The sequence below is a fragment of the Spermophilus citellus genome (genome assembly GCF_964194105.1).
Source record: "Spermophilus citellus genome assembly, chromosome: X".
NCBI classification, from domain to species: Eukaryota; Metazoa; Chordata; class Mammalia; order Rodentia; family Sciuridae; genus Spermophilus; species Spermophilus citellus.
In genome coordinates this window covers 112889786-112909938 of record NC_138190.1, presented here as the reverse complement: position 1 = coordinate 112909938, position 20153 = coordinate 112889786, and the positions used below count along the sequence as shown (strand labels likewise).

The 20153-nt window shown below is 38.8% G+C and overlaps 1 protein-coding gene across 6 annotated transcripts in view; it reads left to right on the top strand.

The window, feature by feature from the left end:
- The first annotated feature begins 545 nt into the window (after positions 1-545).
- LRCH2 (leucine rich repeats and calponin homology domain containing 2) overlaps positions 546-20153 on the top strand; it is a 114756-nt gene continuing 95148 nt past the window's right edge. For all 6 annotated transcript variants that reach the window (XM_081278059.1, XM_081278058.1, XM_081278056.1 and 3 more), the window contains exon 1: positions 546-912. In XM_081278059.1, coding sequence (XP_081134185.1) covers positions 561-912 — 352 coding nt within the window. In that variant the 5' untranslated portion in view covers positions 546-560. The remainder of the gene's footprint in view (positions 913-20153) is intronic.

The window sequence follows — 20153 nt, the reverse complement described above, 5'->3', positions numbered from 1 at the left end:
GAATTCTAAACGGTGGCAAAATTCCTGTGTGCCTAAAACTCAGTACTTGACTTATTTTCTTCTCCAGATGACTACCTAGATTTTCTGTCTGTGCTACCACTAATAAATGATTCCCGAGAGTTGGCAGTAAGCTTCTCAGTACGCTGCCTCATATTCCTTCGAAAAGCAGTTTCTATACATTCGGAAACAAATCCTTTTCATGCCGGCCTCATATATTTCTTTTTGTTTTGCAGAAAGAAAAAGGCGAAGCAACTTAGAGATCTGGGGACGTATCGCACAAACGACCTATAGTTTGCCTGGTGTCGTTTCTCCAGATTTTGGTACCCAAAGCAGCAGAACCAGGATTTAGCATCTTTCTTCTGATCATACATTTCTTAAAGCGAGCGTTCTGCACTTTGGAACATCATCTCTATCCAACACCTCCTTGCAGCCCGCCCCCTGGTTCCTTCCCACCCTCTACCTCGCCCCCCCACCCCAGCCTGCGCATGCGTCCTAAGAACCCCCTACACTCGCGGCACAGGCTGAGAGTATTGTCGGGGGCTATTCTCTCTCCCAGGAACATGGCGGCGAGTCAGGGAGGTGGTGGTAACAGTGGGGGCGGTGGTTGTGGTGGAGGTGGAAGTAGCAGTGGCGGTGGCGCGGCCGGAGGAGGAGGTGGCGGGGCTGGAGGGGGAGGCGGCGGCGGCGGCGGCGCGACCCTGGTGGTGCCCATCCCGGTACCGACTCTCTTCGGTCAGCCGTTCTCCAATGGGCCGCAGTGGAACCCGGGGAGCCTGCAGCCTCAACACACCGTGAGGAGCCTGGACCGGGCCCTGGAGGAGGCGGGCAACTCCGGCATTCTGAGCCTCAGTGGCAGGAAACTCCGAGACTTCCCGGGCAGCGGCTACGACCTGACGGACACCACCCAAGCAGGTGACAGACCGGGGGAAGGGAAACTGAGCTACGAAGGAGGAGGTGGGGGTAGTGGGTGGCTGCGTGGCTGCCTTGTCGGACTCTGCTGGTCTAAGCGGGTGCGCGGGGGCGACCAGACTAACAAAGTCGGAGCAGGCTGTTCTGAGCGTCAGGACAGAGCTGGTAATACGGGTGTGGGGAATGCTGACTGAAGGATGTGTGCAAACTGGGTGGGATGTTAGGGGTGAAAGAGCATTATTGTTAAAGCGAGTTTCTCCAGCACGGGTGGAAGGGAGGTATTGACATCTCTCTTAATTCACTTCTTCCAACTCTCCTGGATGTTCCTATCTTTTCCGGAGGATGGGGGTGGGGAACAGACAATGCATAAAATCATAATCTCTACATATTCCTTAAAGGCATACGTGCCTGCAAGAATGGCATAGCCTTTTTCAGACGGTAGCAGTATTGCTATGGTTTGTGTTACTTTCAATGCAGCTTAATCATTCTACATATTTTTGGCTTCTTTCTTGTCACATATGCCTTAAAGACAGATTTTCTCATTTTTCTGGTGTTGAGAAAGTAGTGGTGGTTAAATTAGTATTTGCTGCAGTAGCAAATTAAATCATCAATCACTTACATGTCTGGTTACTGGGAGAAGGATAATCCTTGTTTTGAGTTATGTTACGGTCTTAATTTTTATAGCAGAAAGGGCCAAAAATTTTAAGGGCATTTTTGAGAAAAAAAATAACTTCATTCTTTATGGAGTTGTGGATTAATGGCTTTTCATTTTTGGTGAGAAATTGGCTATTGTAATATTCTTCGTGTACTCTCTGTTAGTCTTTGTTGTGGCTGGCATTTTTTGTTAGGAACACACTCTTTCCTCTCTGTCGTCTAAATCAGTGCTGCTTATTTTAGCTATGTTTTGGTTTGATGAAAGGGTTTTTTGCTTTTCATAATCTTTAAATTTGTTATTTCTGCGTGCTTCATGTACTTTGCTGAAATCAATCATAGACAAAATTATTTTCGTAGATGTAGTCATTTTGGAAACAATATAGTAAGTGAATTCACCCATAGTGAGAAGTAGTAAAAGACCTTATTTCCACAGCAAGATAATTTCAGTGTATTCACTTTCTTGATATTAAATCAGGGCATGTGTGTTGGAGGAGAATGGAGACTGGAGGAAAACCTAAATTTGAAGCTTTCCACCCTGTGATTCTCTTAGGCATTATCCTAAGAACTATGAATGCGTAATCGATACCTGATTTTGTATTTTGGAAAGCACATTTGAGTATTTACTCTTTCACTCTGAACGGATTTCCTAAACAATATGTTCACATATTCACAACTCGACTGGCAAGATATGATATTACTTGATGTGTTCTTCAAAAGCTTCAAGAAAAATGGCTTCAGATTGCATCATTAGAGGGGTGTGTATGTGTGTGTGTGCATGTGTGCTTATTGTTCTTTATAACCTATAAAGGATTCATCTATCTGTAGGACAAAGTTTGAGCATCCCAGCTTGGCATTCAGGGCTTTCACTGTCCAGGTCCAGTTCATTATTGCAACATTATCTCTGCAAACACTGCTATATAGAACCCTCTATTCAAACTAGGTCAACTCCCCTTCCTCAAATATGTGCATTTTGACCTCATCTTAGTACAAGGTTATTTGCATGTTTGGGATTTCCTTCTTTTCTCTACCTATTTAATTTTGTTCGAGCTCCCAGCTTTTCCAAGAAGCTGTCTCCAACTCCCTTAGTCCATAGCAGTCTCCTGGCAGTCTCCTGTTTCTTTGAATTCCCATGATACTTATTGTCTTTACCACTTACTTGGCAGTGCTGGCTTTATTTTCTTTTTATGCTTGTGTCTTGTTGTCCTGAAGAAGATGGAGAGCCCCTTAAAGGCAGGGGATCAGTGGTATCCTTGTTTAGTCTTCTCTTTCTATATTTGTTTTATTGTGTTTGATATTTCTCATGAATACAAAGATCATCTTATTCAGTTATAACCTTTGGCTTTTAAGGCTTTAGTTGATTTTCTGAGGCAAGTTTCAACACAATCCAGAACCATATTTGTCCTTGGTAAACATACATTCACCGTTATTTTTTTTAGGAGGGTGATTGAACCCAGGGTCTTGTGCATGCTGAGCAAGTGTTGTACCACTGTGCTATACCCCTCACCTTTGTCATAATCTTTATTAGTGTCTTTAGTAACACAGGACTTGTACAAATAATTCCACTTCCTTTTATTTATTTATTTTTTTCAGTTGAATGTATGTTCCTTGTGGGAACACTTCAAGATCAGATAGAGTAAAAAAAGATCTTTAGCTGTACCTTTTTTTTTTTCATTTAAATGGGATAAATGTTGGTGATTCATTTGCCATTTGTTTTTGACAAAAATTTAGCCGTGGAATATTTAGAGGCAATATTTTTCAATGTAAAGAGACCAATATTGATTATGTATAAATGAAAGTAGGTACACCAGAACTGAAGAAAAATTGTGTGTTAGGTTTTACACACACACACACACACACACACACACACAAATATACATTCAAATATACACATAGTATATCCTCTATTAAGAAAACAACTCTGTTTCGTGATATTGTTGTACTGTACTTAAAATGACTTTCAGCAGGATAATATTTCAGAACCAAACTGATTAGACAAACATGGAAGGTTTAGTGGATTGGGAGGAGGCTGGAGGAAGGGAAAATAACTAAGACACTATCATGCTAATTAATCTAGGTGAGGGGTGGTGAAAATATGGGCTGGAACAATATTGAATAAGGGGAAATTGATACATTTCAAAAGTGGAGAGGGCTTTTAGTATTTTGCTGTTCCTCACATATACATCAGATGAAATAGACCAGTGATTCTTCACCCTGGCTACATGTTAAAATTGCAGGGGCGTTTTCTTTTTCAGTCTATGCCTGGGTCCCACCCCAGACCAATTAAATCAGAATTTCAGAGACCAAAAGACTTTTTTTCTGTTTTTTTTTTTTTTTCAAAAAACCTTTCAGGTGACCCTAATGTGCAGTCAGAGTTGAGGAAATCCTAAAATAGCTCTTTTTTTTTTTTAAGCACTTGAGAAATATTTGTTGAGTGGATGAGAACACAGAGTTTAGTGATTAACCTAAAGCCTAAAAAGGGTCAAAACCAAAACTAGGAACTAAGTATTCAAGTTCTGGTTCATTGTTCTTTTCAATAGACTTTTGTGAAGCTGAGACTCGTTTTTTCCCCCCATCATATAGTGAATAGAAACTTACTAGGAACCTAAAGTTTCTTCAGTTTTCACATGTAACCTAGATTATATTTCATGCCATTTGTTAAATTTGCATTAAGAAAATAGAGCCCCCCCAAATCACAAAATCTTGTTTTCTCTGTGAACGGGCTTTGCTATAAGGGAAAAGGGATAGTAGGCAGCTGTTGGCAAAATTGATCTTTGGTGTCTTTTTACCTCTCCCTTTGCATTTCTGGTGCCTGTTCTTCTTCACTCCCGCCTTCCCCATCCTGCTGCCTTCCTTGTTTCCTCCTCATGGCTCACTTCCTTTCCTTTACTGGGATGGAGCACAAAGCTGAATGATTGTTAACCCTTCTAGGAGATTAACATTTAAAGGGGGAATTCACTAATTTACTTTTTTGTAAACCACCAGTTGGTGGTTTGTGCTCATGACCTTTTTGAGTACATCTGCCTTCCAGATACTCCTTGATTTAAATTCTTCCCATACAAAAGTACATAAAATAAGGAAAGGAGCTGATTCTTGCTGTAGCTTCTTCTCTGAAATGGACTGTAGGTAGACTTGGCAAGATGAAAGGTTAGAATTTTTTGGATGCAATGGTAATTTGTTGACTCCAAAATGAATTTAATGGTTAGCCAAACAAATCCTGAAACTCATCACAGTTGATTCTGTCCCTAGTGCTACAAATAAGTGGATGCATTTCAGCCTACTGCAGCCGTCCTTCCACTTCTTCATACAGTACACCCATCTCCCCATACTAGGGGTGCAACCCAGGGCCTCACTAAGCTACTGCTCTATCACTGAGCTAGATCCCTAGCTCACACAGTGCCTTTTTATGTCTAAGAGCAGTAGGTCTGTGAAATAGATTTAGGAATTCTTACGTACAACATATTGTGCTATGTCCTGGGTAATCACGTGCTTTCCTGTAAACCAAGAGTCAACTCTTGTATTTCCTACATGTGTTGGTTCACCTCTTCAACTGTGGGACATGGTGCATTGTATCAAGTTGCAAAATGGAGCCACGTAAACATAACATGGTTTAGTGCATTTAGTGTAATGAGCTTGTGATAGTAATTTTGTGGTAAGATTCAAATATCTGCCTTGTTTTATGTAATAAATGTCTACCTGAAGAATTGAACATGAAGCATATTTTTGACAATTGACTCATATTTTAATTGCTATAGATTAGATTTGAGTTGCTGAACTTTGTAGTGATTTATTTAGGAATGAATTCTATAGCATAAATAGTTGTCCCTTAATTTCTTTCTTTTGCAACAAGTTCACATTTTAAAATAAAATGCTAGTTTAAATTGGAGGGTACAGTCATCATTAAAATAATACCATTTATGTAGTTCTTTATAAATTTCCAAGTAGTTATATATATATATATATATATTATTCTATTATATTCTAATAAATAGTGCTGTGAGCTTGGCAGAGTACATAGTAATTACTCCTTGTGGTTGAGAAAGGTTAAGTGATTTGCTGGCAGGCGTATGGTAGAGTGTGGGTTAGAGTCTAGGTTTTCCAGCTCTTACACTATCCCAATGTTGTTTGCACTGTAATGGTTCTCTCTTTATAACAAAACTATTATTAAAATAAACACTATGCCAATAATTCATTCTGAAAAATAAATGCTTATTTAATTTCATAGGTTATATAGCCATTGTTTGTGGTATGTCCTGTTTTGTTTTATTTACTTGCATGACTTTTTATACCTTTTGTCTGATGGTTTTAGAATAGAGTGATTAAGCTAGGATTTATTGAAGTCCAACTTTGGAAACATGATATGGCCAGTAGAAAGGAAGAGATGTGGTTCTTCTTCTTGTAGGTTTATAAAATGGTTGAATGTGTACAGAAATATGTATTACAATTAGAAAGGAATTACAATATAACATTATTCAAAATAGTAAACTCTGGACACTGTACAAATAAGTGATATGGAATTGTGACATAAGGCTTAATTTTATTGGGGGTTAAATTAGTTTGGGAAAGCTTCTTAAAAAGTTAGGTTAGGGGCTGGAGATGGGCTTGCCTAGGATGTGCAAGGCCTTGGGTTGATCCCCAGCAACCCACCCCCTGCAAAGTTCAGTTAGGTATTTGTAATACTACAAGTATAAGAACAAAAGTAGTCGATTAGGGTGTTTTACAGTTAGGGTTAGTGGAAAGCTTTGCTTAAGATTTACAATTTAATATTAATTTAGATTATTTGTAATATGAACTCTGAAGCATTTATTTGGCATCAAAAACATAAAGGTAGACAAGATCCAGAGCCTCATTGATAACATAAGAGGTGATGCTAGGGACACTTCACAAATAACAGTAATTCAAGACTTACAGCATATTGTTTTACTAGGCGGATAGTATTTGTTTAAGTTCCAAGGCACACAGTGAAACTTTGAAAAGGGGTATCATTCTCCCAGCCCAGCCCAGCAGCCCACTCTGGGTGATGCTTAAACTATATGTTGCCTAACCTCATTCTACAAAGGATGGATTTTCCTTAGAAAGGGAAATCTTTTAGTTTTCTCTTTTTCTCTATACTTGGGGAGTATTCAGATACTTTTTGAAACATTGTAATACTCTTATAAAGTCAGTTCTCTGAAAAGTTTTAGAAAGAGTTGTCTGTTTCTTTTTTACAGGAAAAAGATACCTTATGCTTCAGGGAACCATTTAATGTAGTAAATGAAAATGGTATGAGAAATTTATTTTAATATTTTATTTACATTTCAGTTTTTGGCAGACACAACATCTTTCTTTGTATGTGGTGCTGAGGATCGAACCCGGGCCACACCCATGCGAGGGGAGCGCGCTACCACTTGAGCCACATCCCCAGCCCCATGAGAAAATTTTTATAACAGTTTAAGTTTGTATTTAGTCTTACTTTCAACTAGTGCAATCTACTGAAGGTTAAACTTGAACCTTAAAAAATACATTTTTTTAAAAAAATATTTATTTATTTTAGTTCTCGGCGGACACAACATCTTTGTTGGTATGTGGTGCTGAGGATCGAACCCGGGCCGCACACATGCCAGGCGAGCGCGCTACCGCTTGAGCCACATCCCCAGCCCCTTAAAAAATACATTTATTTATTATTTTCATGCTGGGGATTGAACCCAGGGGCCTTGCTCATGCTAATAAGCATGTATTGTACTATTGAGCTATACCCCCACCCACCCCCAACTTCAACTTTAAATTTATTTCTTCTTTTCAAATAAATTTAAATCCATAAAATTCCACTTATATAATACCAGTCAATGGACTATAGTAGATAATTAAAGAATACATATTTTCTTTTATTTTGTTTGTAGTTGTAGGTGGACACAATACCTTTATTTTATTGATTTATTTTTTATGTGGTGCTGAGAATGGAACTCAGTGCCTCACACGTGCCAGGCAAGTGCTCAACCACTGAGTTACAACCCCAGCCCCACATATTTTCTAATGTATTTTTTGATATCAGAGTTTTTTGGGGGGCTGCTGGGGATTGAAAACCAGGGCCTTGAGCATGTGAGGCAGGCACTCTATCAACTGAACTATATCCCCAGCCCCTGATGTCAGATTTTTTTTTTAAGGAAAAGGTCCCCCCCCCCCCCCCCGCAAATTAAAGTAAGTCCTTTCCTATTTGAGGACATTTTTTATTCTATGTACTATTTTGTTCTTGCTTTATTTTTAAATTAATTATGTTAGTCTCTTTGAGTACAATGTTACTCAAAGTGACAGAGAGAAATAAAGTAACAGTGACAACAACTTTTTATTTGAATCCTATGAAGACTATTCAATTCAAAACATGTGAATTTGGATTTCACTCAAAAATGGCTATGTTGATGATATCCCTAAGAAACTGTTCTGTGTGGCCTAGAATTTTTCCCTTAAAATTATGTGTAAATTCTTAACAGTCTGAGCTAGTTGGTTGGCGATGTCTGTGTCAGTGGGAAATCAGTTACATTTAAAAATACTTATGAATTAAAAATAGTAATGAACATAGATAACAGTGTCTTTACCCTATCTTAATGAATGTAAAGAATGTATTTGAATGTTGATTTTATATAAAGGTTGTAAAGTTGCCACTTTTATTAAGGAATTTGATTTCATAGTGGTATAAAACAAGAACTCCCACACATATCTATTATATAGATTAGATAGCAGTTTCCAATTGGAAGGGGGAATTTGCCTTCAAGGGAAACTTGGAAGTGTCTGCAAACATTTTTGATTGTCACAGTTTGGGGGGTGCTACTGACATCTAGTGGGTAGAGGTGAGCATCCTTCAGTGAAAAGCATAGTCCACCACAACAAAGACTTTTCTAGTCCAAAATGTCAGTGGTTCCGAGGTTCAGAAGCCCCAGGTTAGAGTAAGATAAATGTCATAACTGAAAACAAAGTGCAATACATGTTCAAGAGGGAAAGATGACATTTGATTGGATTGTTAGAACATCAAAAGATATATAAAGAAGATGAGAAATTGGCTTTGAAATATTTTATAGTTATGCGCAGAGGGAGAAAGCTACATGAATATTGACATCCCAGAGTCTCCTCAAACTCAGTATTATCAAGTAGTCAATTCTTGTTATTGACCCTAAGCCCCCTCATCAACCAGATCAGAAATTTGAGAGCAATTTCTGACTCCTCCCTTTTCCTCAACCTAATCTAGTTAAGAACTAGGATCTGTTGGTCAGAGATCTTTGAATAGCTTTCAGATCTGTTTCCTTCCTGTCTGTTCTCACTGCCATTGTTATTATTCAGCTTCTCTTCTCTTCCTCAACTGCAAGTGAATCTGTCAACAGTTTCCCAGTTTCTGTTCTCTTTGCCTGAAGTTTGCTTCAACTCCACACTAGCTAGACCATTCTCTTCACTGTGCAAGTCTGATTGTTATTTTTTGTAAAACACCTTCAAGCCAGTTCCCTAACAGTGCATTTCATAATCTTATTTCCTTGGATTTTGAGTTTTGCAAAATTTTTAAATGTAAAAAAAGAGCTAAAACATACACACTGTGCTTCAACTGTGGTAATTTTATATTTTACTAATCAATGTTAAGTTGCTAAGATTAATTCAAATTGTGTGAAGTTGTAGTGCATTATTTTGGATGGCTGCATGATCTTTCTTTGAATGTAGCACACTTTATTTATTTACTTTCTCACTGATTGCTATTTACATTGCTTTTCCTTTTTTCTCTTGTAAATAGTGCCACTATAAAATTGTATGTCTCTTGTTTTATATGTGTAATATTTTTCTTCTTGTACACTTGGGAGTCTAGGTTATGTTGAATATCACTGTTCAGACTGGTTAACAGTTTACATTTCCTTGGTCATGTATAATAGATCCCATGAAACTATATTTCTTTCAATATATAGTATTGTCAGGCTTAAACATTATGGCCAAATGAAGTTAAAATGGTATTTCAGTGAAGGTTTTTAGAATTTAAATTTCTCAGATCACCAATGATGTTAATATTTCCTCAAATATCTGTTGGCCATATGTGTTTCCTGTTCTGTAAAATAACTTTTCTTTGTTTTTGCCTATTTTCTATTGAATGTCCTTTCCTTATATAATTTTATAATACTGTATACTACTCTCTCTATATGTACCAGAATTTTGTAATTCTTCTTATGCTAATCATTTGTCAGTTTTGTATGTTGTAGGTATCATTGTCTAGTTTCTGTTTAAATTTTTTTAGTTGTAATGGACATAATAACTTTATTTTTTATATGGTGCTGAGGATCTAACCCAGTGCTTCACACGTTAGGCAAGCACTTTACCACTGAGCCACAACCCCAGCCCCAATCATTGCCTAGTTTTTCTTTTTAATATTTATTTTTTAGTTGTAGTTGGACACTGTCGCGACCCCCTTGCCCGCAAGGAAGACGCAACACCGGGAATCTTCTTACAGCTGTTTATTCAGGCTCTGCAGAGTTCTTCCTCCCCCGGAAGCCCCTCCCAGCCTTAATAAAGTATCCGAACACCCAATGTGAAGCTGCCACGTGGAGCTTTCTCATAGGGTGTCAAAGAACCAAGTGCCAACTCTCCCAAAGAAGGAGTTGTTTGTCACAGACCACAACGAGGCCGGCGCCATCTTGTAATGGCGACCGGTCTGAAGAAACGGCTCACCACAGTTCCCCCTTTTGTTTTCTAAAAACAACACAGGCGAGAGTAGAGGTCCTATCCCACTGTGCAGAAGTGGCTGCATAGTATGGCTCAGCACATACTTATATATTTCTTGCAGATAGAATGGAAAGTTACCAGTAGGCGGGAGCAAGGGCGGGGGGAGACAGAAAGTTCTTGTTAACTCATACCAAGCCTTCAACCAGGAACCTTATCGGACCCAAGCAGGTCAAGACGTTCCCACATGACCGTTATAGGCTGAATAATATGAAAACAGACACCACAAGTCCTTCAAGGCCTGGTGAGCTGCCTCAAGGCCTTGTGAGCTGGCCTCTTTGACGTGCACAACAAGAAACCAGGGCTGGATCCAAGCCCTGGGGGCCGGGGGGAGTCCGTGCCAGCAGTTCCCCCTCTTTTGTTTGTGGCACGTCAAAGGGAATCAAGTAGCCCCTGTCTTAGGTCGTTCACTGTCCTTACAGTGTTTATCCGTCTCTGGGGAGGCCCCATTCCCTTGTCTTAGGTTGCAGTGCAAGCGTGAAAGTTGCTTGTCTCTGGGTACTACAAGATTAGCTCGTTGTTGCCAAGGCGTTTAGTGGTATCTATTTAGCCAGTCATTATTAGGTCTTTAATTGGTTCCGGTTCAACAGGGCATAGAGTCAGAGGAGAGGAATAATAAAAATAAGGAAGAAAAGGGGGCAAAAGGAGAAAGGCATGAAGCAGGAATCATTGTAGAAAAATCATCTTTGAATTGGTCGGAGACAAACTTCAGTAAGATCATCTTTGGTTTGTAGGCGTTGATAATGGACCTGTATTGGCTTAGAAGTCAGAATGTTAATTTGGTCTTTAATAAATTGTGTCATTCTCTTGACAAGGCAGGGGCCTACAGCAGCTACAAGAAGGAGACCGAAAAGCGGTCCCATTACAGTGGACATCAAAGGAGTCAGCCATGGGGTATTTTTAAACCATTGTTCAAACCATCCTTGTTGTGCTTCAAACTCCTTTTGTCTTTTAGCCAATCTTTCCGTGACCTTTTCTATAGTTTTAGGATTACCCCAGTGTGATCTGCATAAGCATAACACTGTTCCTATAAAGCTATATATAGTTTTCCTTCCCTTACGAACAATAAATCTAGTCCCCTCCTATTTTGTAACACAACTTTTGAGAGGGAGGTGAGGGACTTCTCCAAGGCGGTAATTGATTTGGCCATGGCTGTTAAATCCTCATTCATAGCCATTTGTAGATTTAGTAATTGACCTCCCTGGACATAGGTGGCTGTCCCGGTTCCTATTCCAGTTGTTATTCCACCTATGCCCAATAGGAGGGCAATAGTCATAGTTATGGGTTCTCTGGGGAGTCGAGTATGTCCCTCAAGGTGTCCCAGGGTGTAGTCTGACCCATGATAAAATATCTTCGGCCATAGTTGTACCAACACACAGAAATCAGTAGTTGTATTTAAGACTGCCATGGAAACACAGGGAGTTAACCCAGTATTGCAAGCAAAATAGGACCCTTTGGGACCCCACAAATAATCAGATTGAGATTGATTTATTGGTCGGGTGATGTTGTAGAGATGTTGGTGTGAAAGCGGTACCTTTCCCAAGTAAACCCCTTGTCCCATGACCTCCGTGATAGTTAACTTACAGCTGGGCAGAGAATAACATTTAGGATCTGTAGTGGTATTAGAGGATAAATTAGACAGTATCGTTACCCCCTCATAATAGGGCGGCCTGGAGGTCAAGCATAGCCAGCAATCTTGGGTCCTGTTAGGATTAGTGGCATTGAGAGCGAAGAAGGCTCCTTGGACCAAATTAAGAAGGCGATCTCCAGTTCCAGGGTATATGGGCTCAGGGGCATAATCAAAGGTTTGATAGCCCATAGTTTTTGTTTGACTGCTGGGGGAAGGTTTTACTGTTGGGGCTATGGGCTGCTTGGGTCCAGATGGGGCCTTTTGGTCTCCGAGCACCTGATTAGGTCCTATTAGACTTCCAGTAGGCTGTTCTGTGGTCAATTTGAGCCGAAAAAGCAGGCCAGGATTGTACTGTCCGGGGGTGTAAATATTCAGCCCCCAGAGATATCCTTAAGTCCAATCTGGTTGTTGTCTTCCATTGGAAGTAAACTGAATAGTAATATTTGTTTGCCAGAAATGGGCATAGTCATTCCTAGGTGAATTCTTAAGTCAATACCCATTACTAGGGGTTTCACATCCCCACGAGGCACAATAATAGGCCTCAGGTCCTCCACACTTCCAAGTACGTTGTCGTCCCGGGCATAAATATCATGATCAGAACCGACAAGGGGGATAGGAATCCTTCTAAATTCAAAGTGAACAAGGTTATGGATAATAACGTTTGTGGTCCCTGGCAGCATCTATATATTTTTCCCTCCGTAATTGTTTGTAGATAAAGTTTTAAATGTTGATGGGCTCGTTTCACAATTGTTTGTCCCTGGGGGTTATAAGGAATGTCTGTTTTGTGTTCAATCTTTCATTGGGTGTAGAACCGTTGAATTGTTTGGCTTATATATGTGGGTCCATTGTCTGTTTTGAGACAACGTGGACTGTCCATGCAAGAGAAAGCTTTTAAGAGATGTCCAATAACATCTTTGGCCTTTTCTCCAGTGTGTAATGTAACAAAGATATAGCCAAAGTATGTATCAATAGAAACATGTACAAAAGACAGCTTACCAAAACTAGGGAAGTGGGTAACATCAGTTTGTCAGATATCATTGGGGTGTAAGTCTCTAGGATTAACACCCAAACTGGGAAAATGAAGAAATGGAGCACATACTGGGCACAGGGAGACAATTTGTAAAGCTTGATCACGCGAGCATCCTGTGCGGAAGCGTAAAGATTGTGAATTTAGATGGAATTTAGCATGGAGTTGTGAGGCCTCATCATACTTGGTTATAGTGTATATTAGGCCCATATTATGAGTGGCAGCATCTGCTTTAGCATTACCTTCCGCCAGAGGCCCAGGAAGCTCCGAGTGTCCTCGGATATGTCCAATGAATAAAGGATCTCGTCTAGCCCAAACAAGGAGCTGAACTGTTTGTAATTGTTCCATAATAGTGGATTGCCTGCCAATATAAGGGGCTGTTTTAATAACTGAGGCTAACTTAGCAACATAGAGACTATCAGTATACACATTAAGTGGGATGGAATTGTATAGTTTAAGGGCCATAATTAGAGCCTTAACTTTTGATCTTTGGGCAGACAGTTTAGGAACAGGGTGTCAAATTACTTGAGATCCATCAAAAACAACAGCAAACCCCCCTTTTTGTTCCGTCTGTATAAACAGTTTGAGCTCCCGAAATAGGCTCTCTTTTAATAATTTTAGGAAAAATGATAGGACATCTCTTAAGGCCTTCTAGAAGTTTATGTCGGGGAAAGTGATTATCAATTTTACCTTTGAAAGTATAAAGAAAAAGACACCAAAGATCATGTGTTTGTTGTAATTGTAAAATCATATCTTGGGTATAAGGTTGAATGAGAATGTCAAGAGTCTTTTTAAATAGTGTATCACCCAAATATTTGGCTTTCCAGAGCAGATTTATCACCAGTTCATAAAAGGGAGTTATCACCCGAGAGTTAGAAGCAGGTAAATGGACCCAATAGATGGGACTAGTCTGTCAAAACACTCCAGTAGGAGTTAATTTTGATGGCAGGATTATAAATGATAGGGGTATAGAATAATCTATCTGGGTAACCTGCATCTCTTGTAAGGCTGTTTCCAGTAACCTGAGTGCCTTCAAGGCTTTTGGAGTAGGTTTTCACAGGGAGGTGGGTGAGGGGCCTCCTCTCAAAAGGTCATACAGGGGTTTAAGTTAGTAGTTTAATATACTTAATGTTTAATCAACAATGTGAATTTATTTACCAAAATTAATCCCTATCTTAAACAGTAAGAATTGTTAGGCAACAAGGATCTTTCTGTAAAGAAATAAACTCACATTCCAATAGGTGTTTGTCATGTCAAAATATGGACAAAATTTTAGCTCACATTAGTATAGTTAAATGAGGAAAATAAACTGAAATATCTTTAAGTTAATTATAGTCAGTTTAGTATATGAAATTTTTTTTTCTCTTTTTTGTTTAGATAACAATATAAAAATCTTTTTACTTAGGGAAATGAATAGAAAGACCTTATTTTACCCAAAGATGATTTTTTTTTTTCTTAGGATTTATGTGTGCTTTGTCTTTGTTGGAACATCTTGTTCTTTAAAAAAAATACACTTTGGAACAATTTCTGAAAACCTTAGGATCCATAAACAAATTATTATACTTTGATAAGAAATATCAATGAAAATATAGTTAAAACCCTTAGATATTTTGTAGAAATAATTATAATAATTTATCATCTTATGAGTTTAAACAGTAACTTTGAGAAGGAGAAACTACGTGATTGCATTTTCACTTAAAAGCAAATTTACAGTAAACACATTTATCTCAAATATCTGTAACTGAAAAGGCAGAGTATCTGAAAAATGTAGATATAAAACATAAATTATGGGTTTCCTGTTGAAGAAAAACAATTAGGCAAATATATATAAACTAATCAATTAGGCATGTGCTAATTAATTTATAGATTAACAAATATAGGTTATTTAAATATCTAAAAAATATATATTAAGAATAAGAACTTAACTTATAATTGTATTAACTTTATGTAACCACGTGGTCTTAAAATATTTGGATCCATGTTAATTTATTTTTAACTAGGAGTGCACTTTTCTATGTGACGTCACTTGATGTACTGAAATAAGATCCTTGAGTATACATTTTTATTTTTATAGTTAGCAATGAAAATAAGGATTTTTTGGTCATCACAGGAACTTTGCCGGCTTGTTCCTGTGGCAAGCAAATGCATCCTCATAACTTTTAAAATTAAAAGTAAAATATAAAGAAGCATATTTGATATCTCTCATCAATAGAACATTATTTAGTAACACAACTACAGAGAAAAGTTAGGTTATTTAACTTGGAACTAGCTTAAATTTAGGACTGTAACATAGAAAGCTGTGGAATTAAATTTTGTCTGAAAAAGATATCTTTTGTTAGCATTGATAGGCAGGCATGTTTCAAAAATATAGGCTCTGAGTAGCTCCGGTAGAAATTTGAAACACAGCAAAACAGGTCAGTGGCTGGAAGGCGGGACTAGAAGTCCTGTCTGAGTGACTGTGGAAGAACCAATCGGTAGCCCCCAAAAGTGTGGGAGGTGGGACCAGGAAGCCGCTCTTCTGGCTAGGCACCCCATGGTTACCATGGTGATGCAAGCAACATGGAGTCCGCTGCTCATTTTGGAGGCAAAAGTTCCCCAAGGTTTCTTAGCCGATTGTATTTTGTTTGATTTTGTCTGCATTTTTCCCCGCCTGGCCAAGATCTTACTGCGGTAGCAGCTTGTTCTGTCTCTGGATTGCCCCGTACACTCTGGCTTCCGGGGCCCGGGGTGGGCCCCTGTTTCTGTTTCCCGGCTGCAGTGGGCGTCCCTGAGCATCAAACTTGGAATTACGCTCGCTGCTGTAGCTATCTGAGCATAGACCCCAGGACCATAATTAATTTGCTGATTTATGATAGCATATTGTTTTGAGCCTGTTAAAATTTCAAGGTTACACTGTGGGAAGCCGGCGTCCTGATTGACTCAGGCTAGCTCACGACACCTCTCTTGATTTTCATTTGTCCACAACAACAACAACAACAACAACAAAAAAAATCCCTCCGGACAATACAGCCCTGCAAAGTTGTTGCCAGTCACTAGGTGTTAGCTGATTGGCAGAGAAAAACTCGAAGAGAGTCAATGTAAAGGGGGCATGGGGTCTGTAATTAGTAATTGCCTCCTTTAGTTGTTTAATGTCCTTAAAGGCTAAAGAAACATACACTCTGGCCGGCTGTCCATCGGCATCCAGGTTTTCAATTACTGGAAAAGTTTGGGATATCTTAGGCTGCCATTGAATACCCCCCCTGCCTTCTGGGGTTGTCCTCGTTCCAATCGGGGTTATAAGGAGGGAGCGCAACAGGGATCGGGGCCGTAGATGCTTTAAATTTTGACTTCTTCATTTGACCCTCCAGTTCCTTTATCTCCCTTTCCAGTTCCTCCTCCTGCCAGCTGTTACCATGGAGCCCAGTTAGTAACTCCCTTATCTTAGAAATGTACTCAGCACTGTGAAGCCCAGCTCAAGGCCAGAGGCCTTGTTACATATTTGTGTGAAAAACTAGTAAGGGAGTGTCTAGCGCCTGGAGTGCTGATCTTTTCAGACAGTAGCCAAATAAAACAGGACACAGCAACAAAAGAAACACAGAAAACAAAAGTGAAAGTACACAGTGCAGCTGCAATAAAATATGAGGCTCTCTCTTTCTTAGTAGAGGAGCTGATTCCGCTTTGGTCGTGGGTCCCACTAACCGGGACTATCAGGTCCCGCCCACCGGGACTATCGGGTCCCATTCACCGGGACTGTGGGGTCCCACTTACCGGGACTGTTCAGTGTACCACCTCTGACGACTTGCAAGTTTTGATTTTCCCGGGTTTCGGCACCACTTGTCGCGACCCCCTTGCCCGCAAGGAAGACGCAACACCGGGAATCTTCTTACAGCTGTTTATTCAGGCTCTGCAGAGTTCTTCCTCCCCCGGAAGCCCCTCCCAGCCTTAATAAAGTATCCGAACACCCAATGTGAAGCTGCCACGTGGAGCTTTCTCATAGGGTGTCAAAGAACCAAGTGCCAACTCTCCCAAAGAAGGAGTTGTTTGTCACAGACCACAACGAGGCCGGCGCCATCTTGTAATGGCGACCGGTCTGAAGAAACGGCTCACCACAGGACACAATACCTTTATTTTATTTATTTTTATGTGGTGCTGAGGATCAACCCCAGGACCTCAAATGTGCTAGGCAAGCGCTCTGTGGCTGGGTCACAACTTCAACTCCCATTGCCTAGTTTCTAGTTTTTAATTTACCTTTTTTGCTTTTTAAGGAAGTGTGTTTTGAAGAATAAATCTTTTTTTTTTTTTGAGAGAGAGAGAGAGAGAGAGAGAGAGAGAGAGAGAGAATTTTTAATATTTACTTTTTAGTTCTCGGCGGACACTACATCTTTGTTTGTATGTGGTGCTGAGGATAGAACCCTAGCCGCACGCACGCCAGGCAAGCACACCACCACTTGAGCCACATCCCCAGCCCTTGAAGAATAAATCTTTGAAAAGATTTAAAAATCTTTGAAATTTTAATAGTCAAAATTTTTCAGTCTTTAATTTTATTGTTAATGATTTTTTGTCTTCTTTAAGAATGTATTGAATATGCTGGGCACTGTGGCACATGGTATCTGTAATCCCAGACCCTCCAGAGGCTGAGGTAGGAGGATCTTGAGTTCAAAGCCAGCCTCAGCAACAGCGAGGTGCTAAGCAACTCAGTGAGACCCTGTCTCTAAATAAAATACAAAATAGGGCTGGGGATGTGGCTCAGTGGTCAAGTGCCCCTGAGTTCAGTCCTCGGTACCTGCCCACAAGAATGTATTAAATACATTAATCTACATTTTTTTACAAAGAGTCTTAAAGTTTTATTTTCGGTGTTTAAGTTTCAAGTCAATATGGAATTGATTTTAACTACATTGTAAAGTAGTGGTTCAGTTTCATGTTTTAACATATCGATCATCTTTTTCTCAATCCACCCTTGCCTACTTCTTTTCTTTTTAAGATTTTATTGAAAGAAAATTCACAAAATAAAAAGTCATCCATTTAAAATATATTGTTTGGGCTGGGGATATAGCTCAGTTGGTAGAGTGCTTGCCTTGCATGCACAAGGCCCTGGGTTTGATCCCCAGCACCAAAAAAAAAAAAAAAAAAAAAAAAATTGTTGGTTGTTAGTTGTACACCCATCACTAGAATCTAATTTTCGAATATTTTCATCATCCCAAAAGAAATCCACACCCTTTGTCCCTCCCTGTTCTCCCTGACTCCACTCTACACCATCTTATCCTAGGCAACCACTAATCTACTTTCTTTCTGTATAAATGTGCCTATACTGACATTTCATGTAAATGGATTCATACAATCTGTGGCCTTTTGTGACTAGCTCCTATCATTTATTATAATGTTTTCAAAGTTCATTTATATTGTGTGTTATCAGTACTTTATTCCTTTTTATTTCTGAATAATATTCCACTATATATTTTACTTATCTATTTAGCAATTAATGTACAATTGGATTGTTTCTACTCTTTGGGTATTATAAACAATACTGCTGTAAACATTTATGTATGGGTTTTTGTGTAGATGTATGTCATCATTTCTCTTGAGATATATGTAGGAGTGGGATTGGTCCTGTGGTGCTTCTATATTTAACATTTTGAAGAAATGCCAAATTGTTTTCCAAAGCGGCTGCACCATTTTATATTCCCATTAAGAGTGTATAGGATTCTAATTTTTCTACAACACTTATTATCTTTTTTTTTTAAATAACCATCCTAACGGGTGTGAAATGGTATCTCATTGTCATTTTGATATGTGTTGTCCTGAAGACTGATGATGTCAAGCATTGTTGCATCTGCTTATTGACAATTTGTATATCTTTCTAAGAGAAAGGTTTGTTCAGGCTCTGTCCATTTTCTAGTTGAGCTGTCTTTTCATTACTGAGATATAAGAGGCTTTTAAAAATGATGTATATAGATGCCTTATCAAACATATGCTTTGTAAATATTTCTTTCCTTTCCAATTCTGTGGGTTATCTACTTTGAAAAATAAAATTAATTTTTTTTTGTCCTGGGGACTAAACCCGGGGGCAGTTTAACCACTGAGCCACATACCCATCCCAAAATTTAAAATTTTAGATATAGTCCATTTTATTTTATTTTATTTTTTATGTTACTTGTGCTTTGGTCTTTATCTTTCCCCTTCCCCTCATCCTCCACATACAGTGATTATACTTCAATTATGGCAGCTGTGATCTTTTATTGCAATTAATCTTTCTTCTACTGTACCAGGCACCATCAGTTTAATAATTTTCCTGAAAAAAATAAACACTACCACAATAAATGCATATATGGGTTTAAGAACTGTTATCATTAAAAGAAAATGTGCATTTCTCTTTTTATTGGCTTCAGAGTTGAATGTAGAAACTTTGTCATTTCAAAATCTCCTATAGTGTGTGATGCACAGTAGTTATTTAACACATTTTGTTCAATTACGCCTGCTTTTTATCCTGGTGCCTTTTTGAGGTGCCTTTTTGCTTTTCATCTGTGTTTTCCACTACTTCTAATATATGTACCTTGTTCTTTAGTCAGATTGGACCTTTCATCATCTTTCTGGTTTATTTTGTTTTATTACTATTATTTTAAAAATATATTTTTAGTTGTAGATGGACCCAATATCTTTGTTTACTAATTTATTTTTATGTGGTGCTGAGGATTGAACTCAGTGCCTCACACGTGCAGGGCAAGTGCTCTACCACTTGAGCTAAAGTCCCAGCCCCCTTGCTTTATTATTTTTAAAAATGAAAAAAATAATCCAGGGGTTGGGGTTGTGGCTCAGCGGTAGAGCGCTTGCCTAGCCTGTGCGAGGCCCTGGGTTTGATCCTCAGCACCACATAAAAATAAATAAATAAAATAAAGATTGTGTCCAACTAAAAAAATAAATATTAAAAAAAATAATCCAACTACTATGTATAACTATAAAACTCTAATAAAAATAGCTAGAGGGCTGGGGATATAGCTCAGTTGGTTGAGTGCTTGCCTCAAATGCACAAGGCCCTGGGTTCAATTCCTAGCACCACACACACACAAAAAAAGGCTAGAAAAAATGAAAAAAAGTATTAGAAAATATTAGAAAAAAGTATTAAAAAGAAATAACACATTACTGCTTCATAAGCAGAGATGTGATTGTTTAAACTTTAATATTTAGAAATTAGCTGTAGTTTTATATATTTCTATATTCCACCATTGGATATATTTT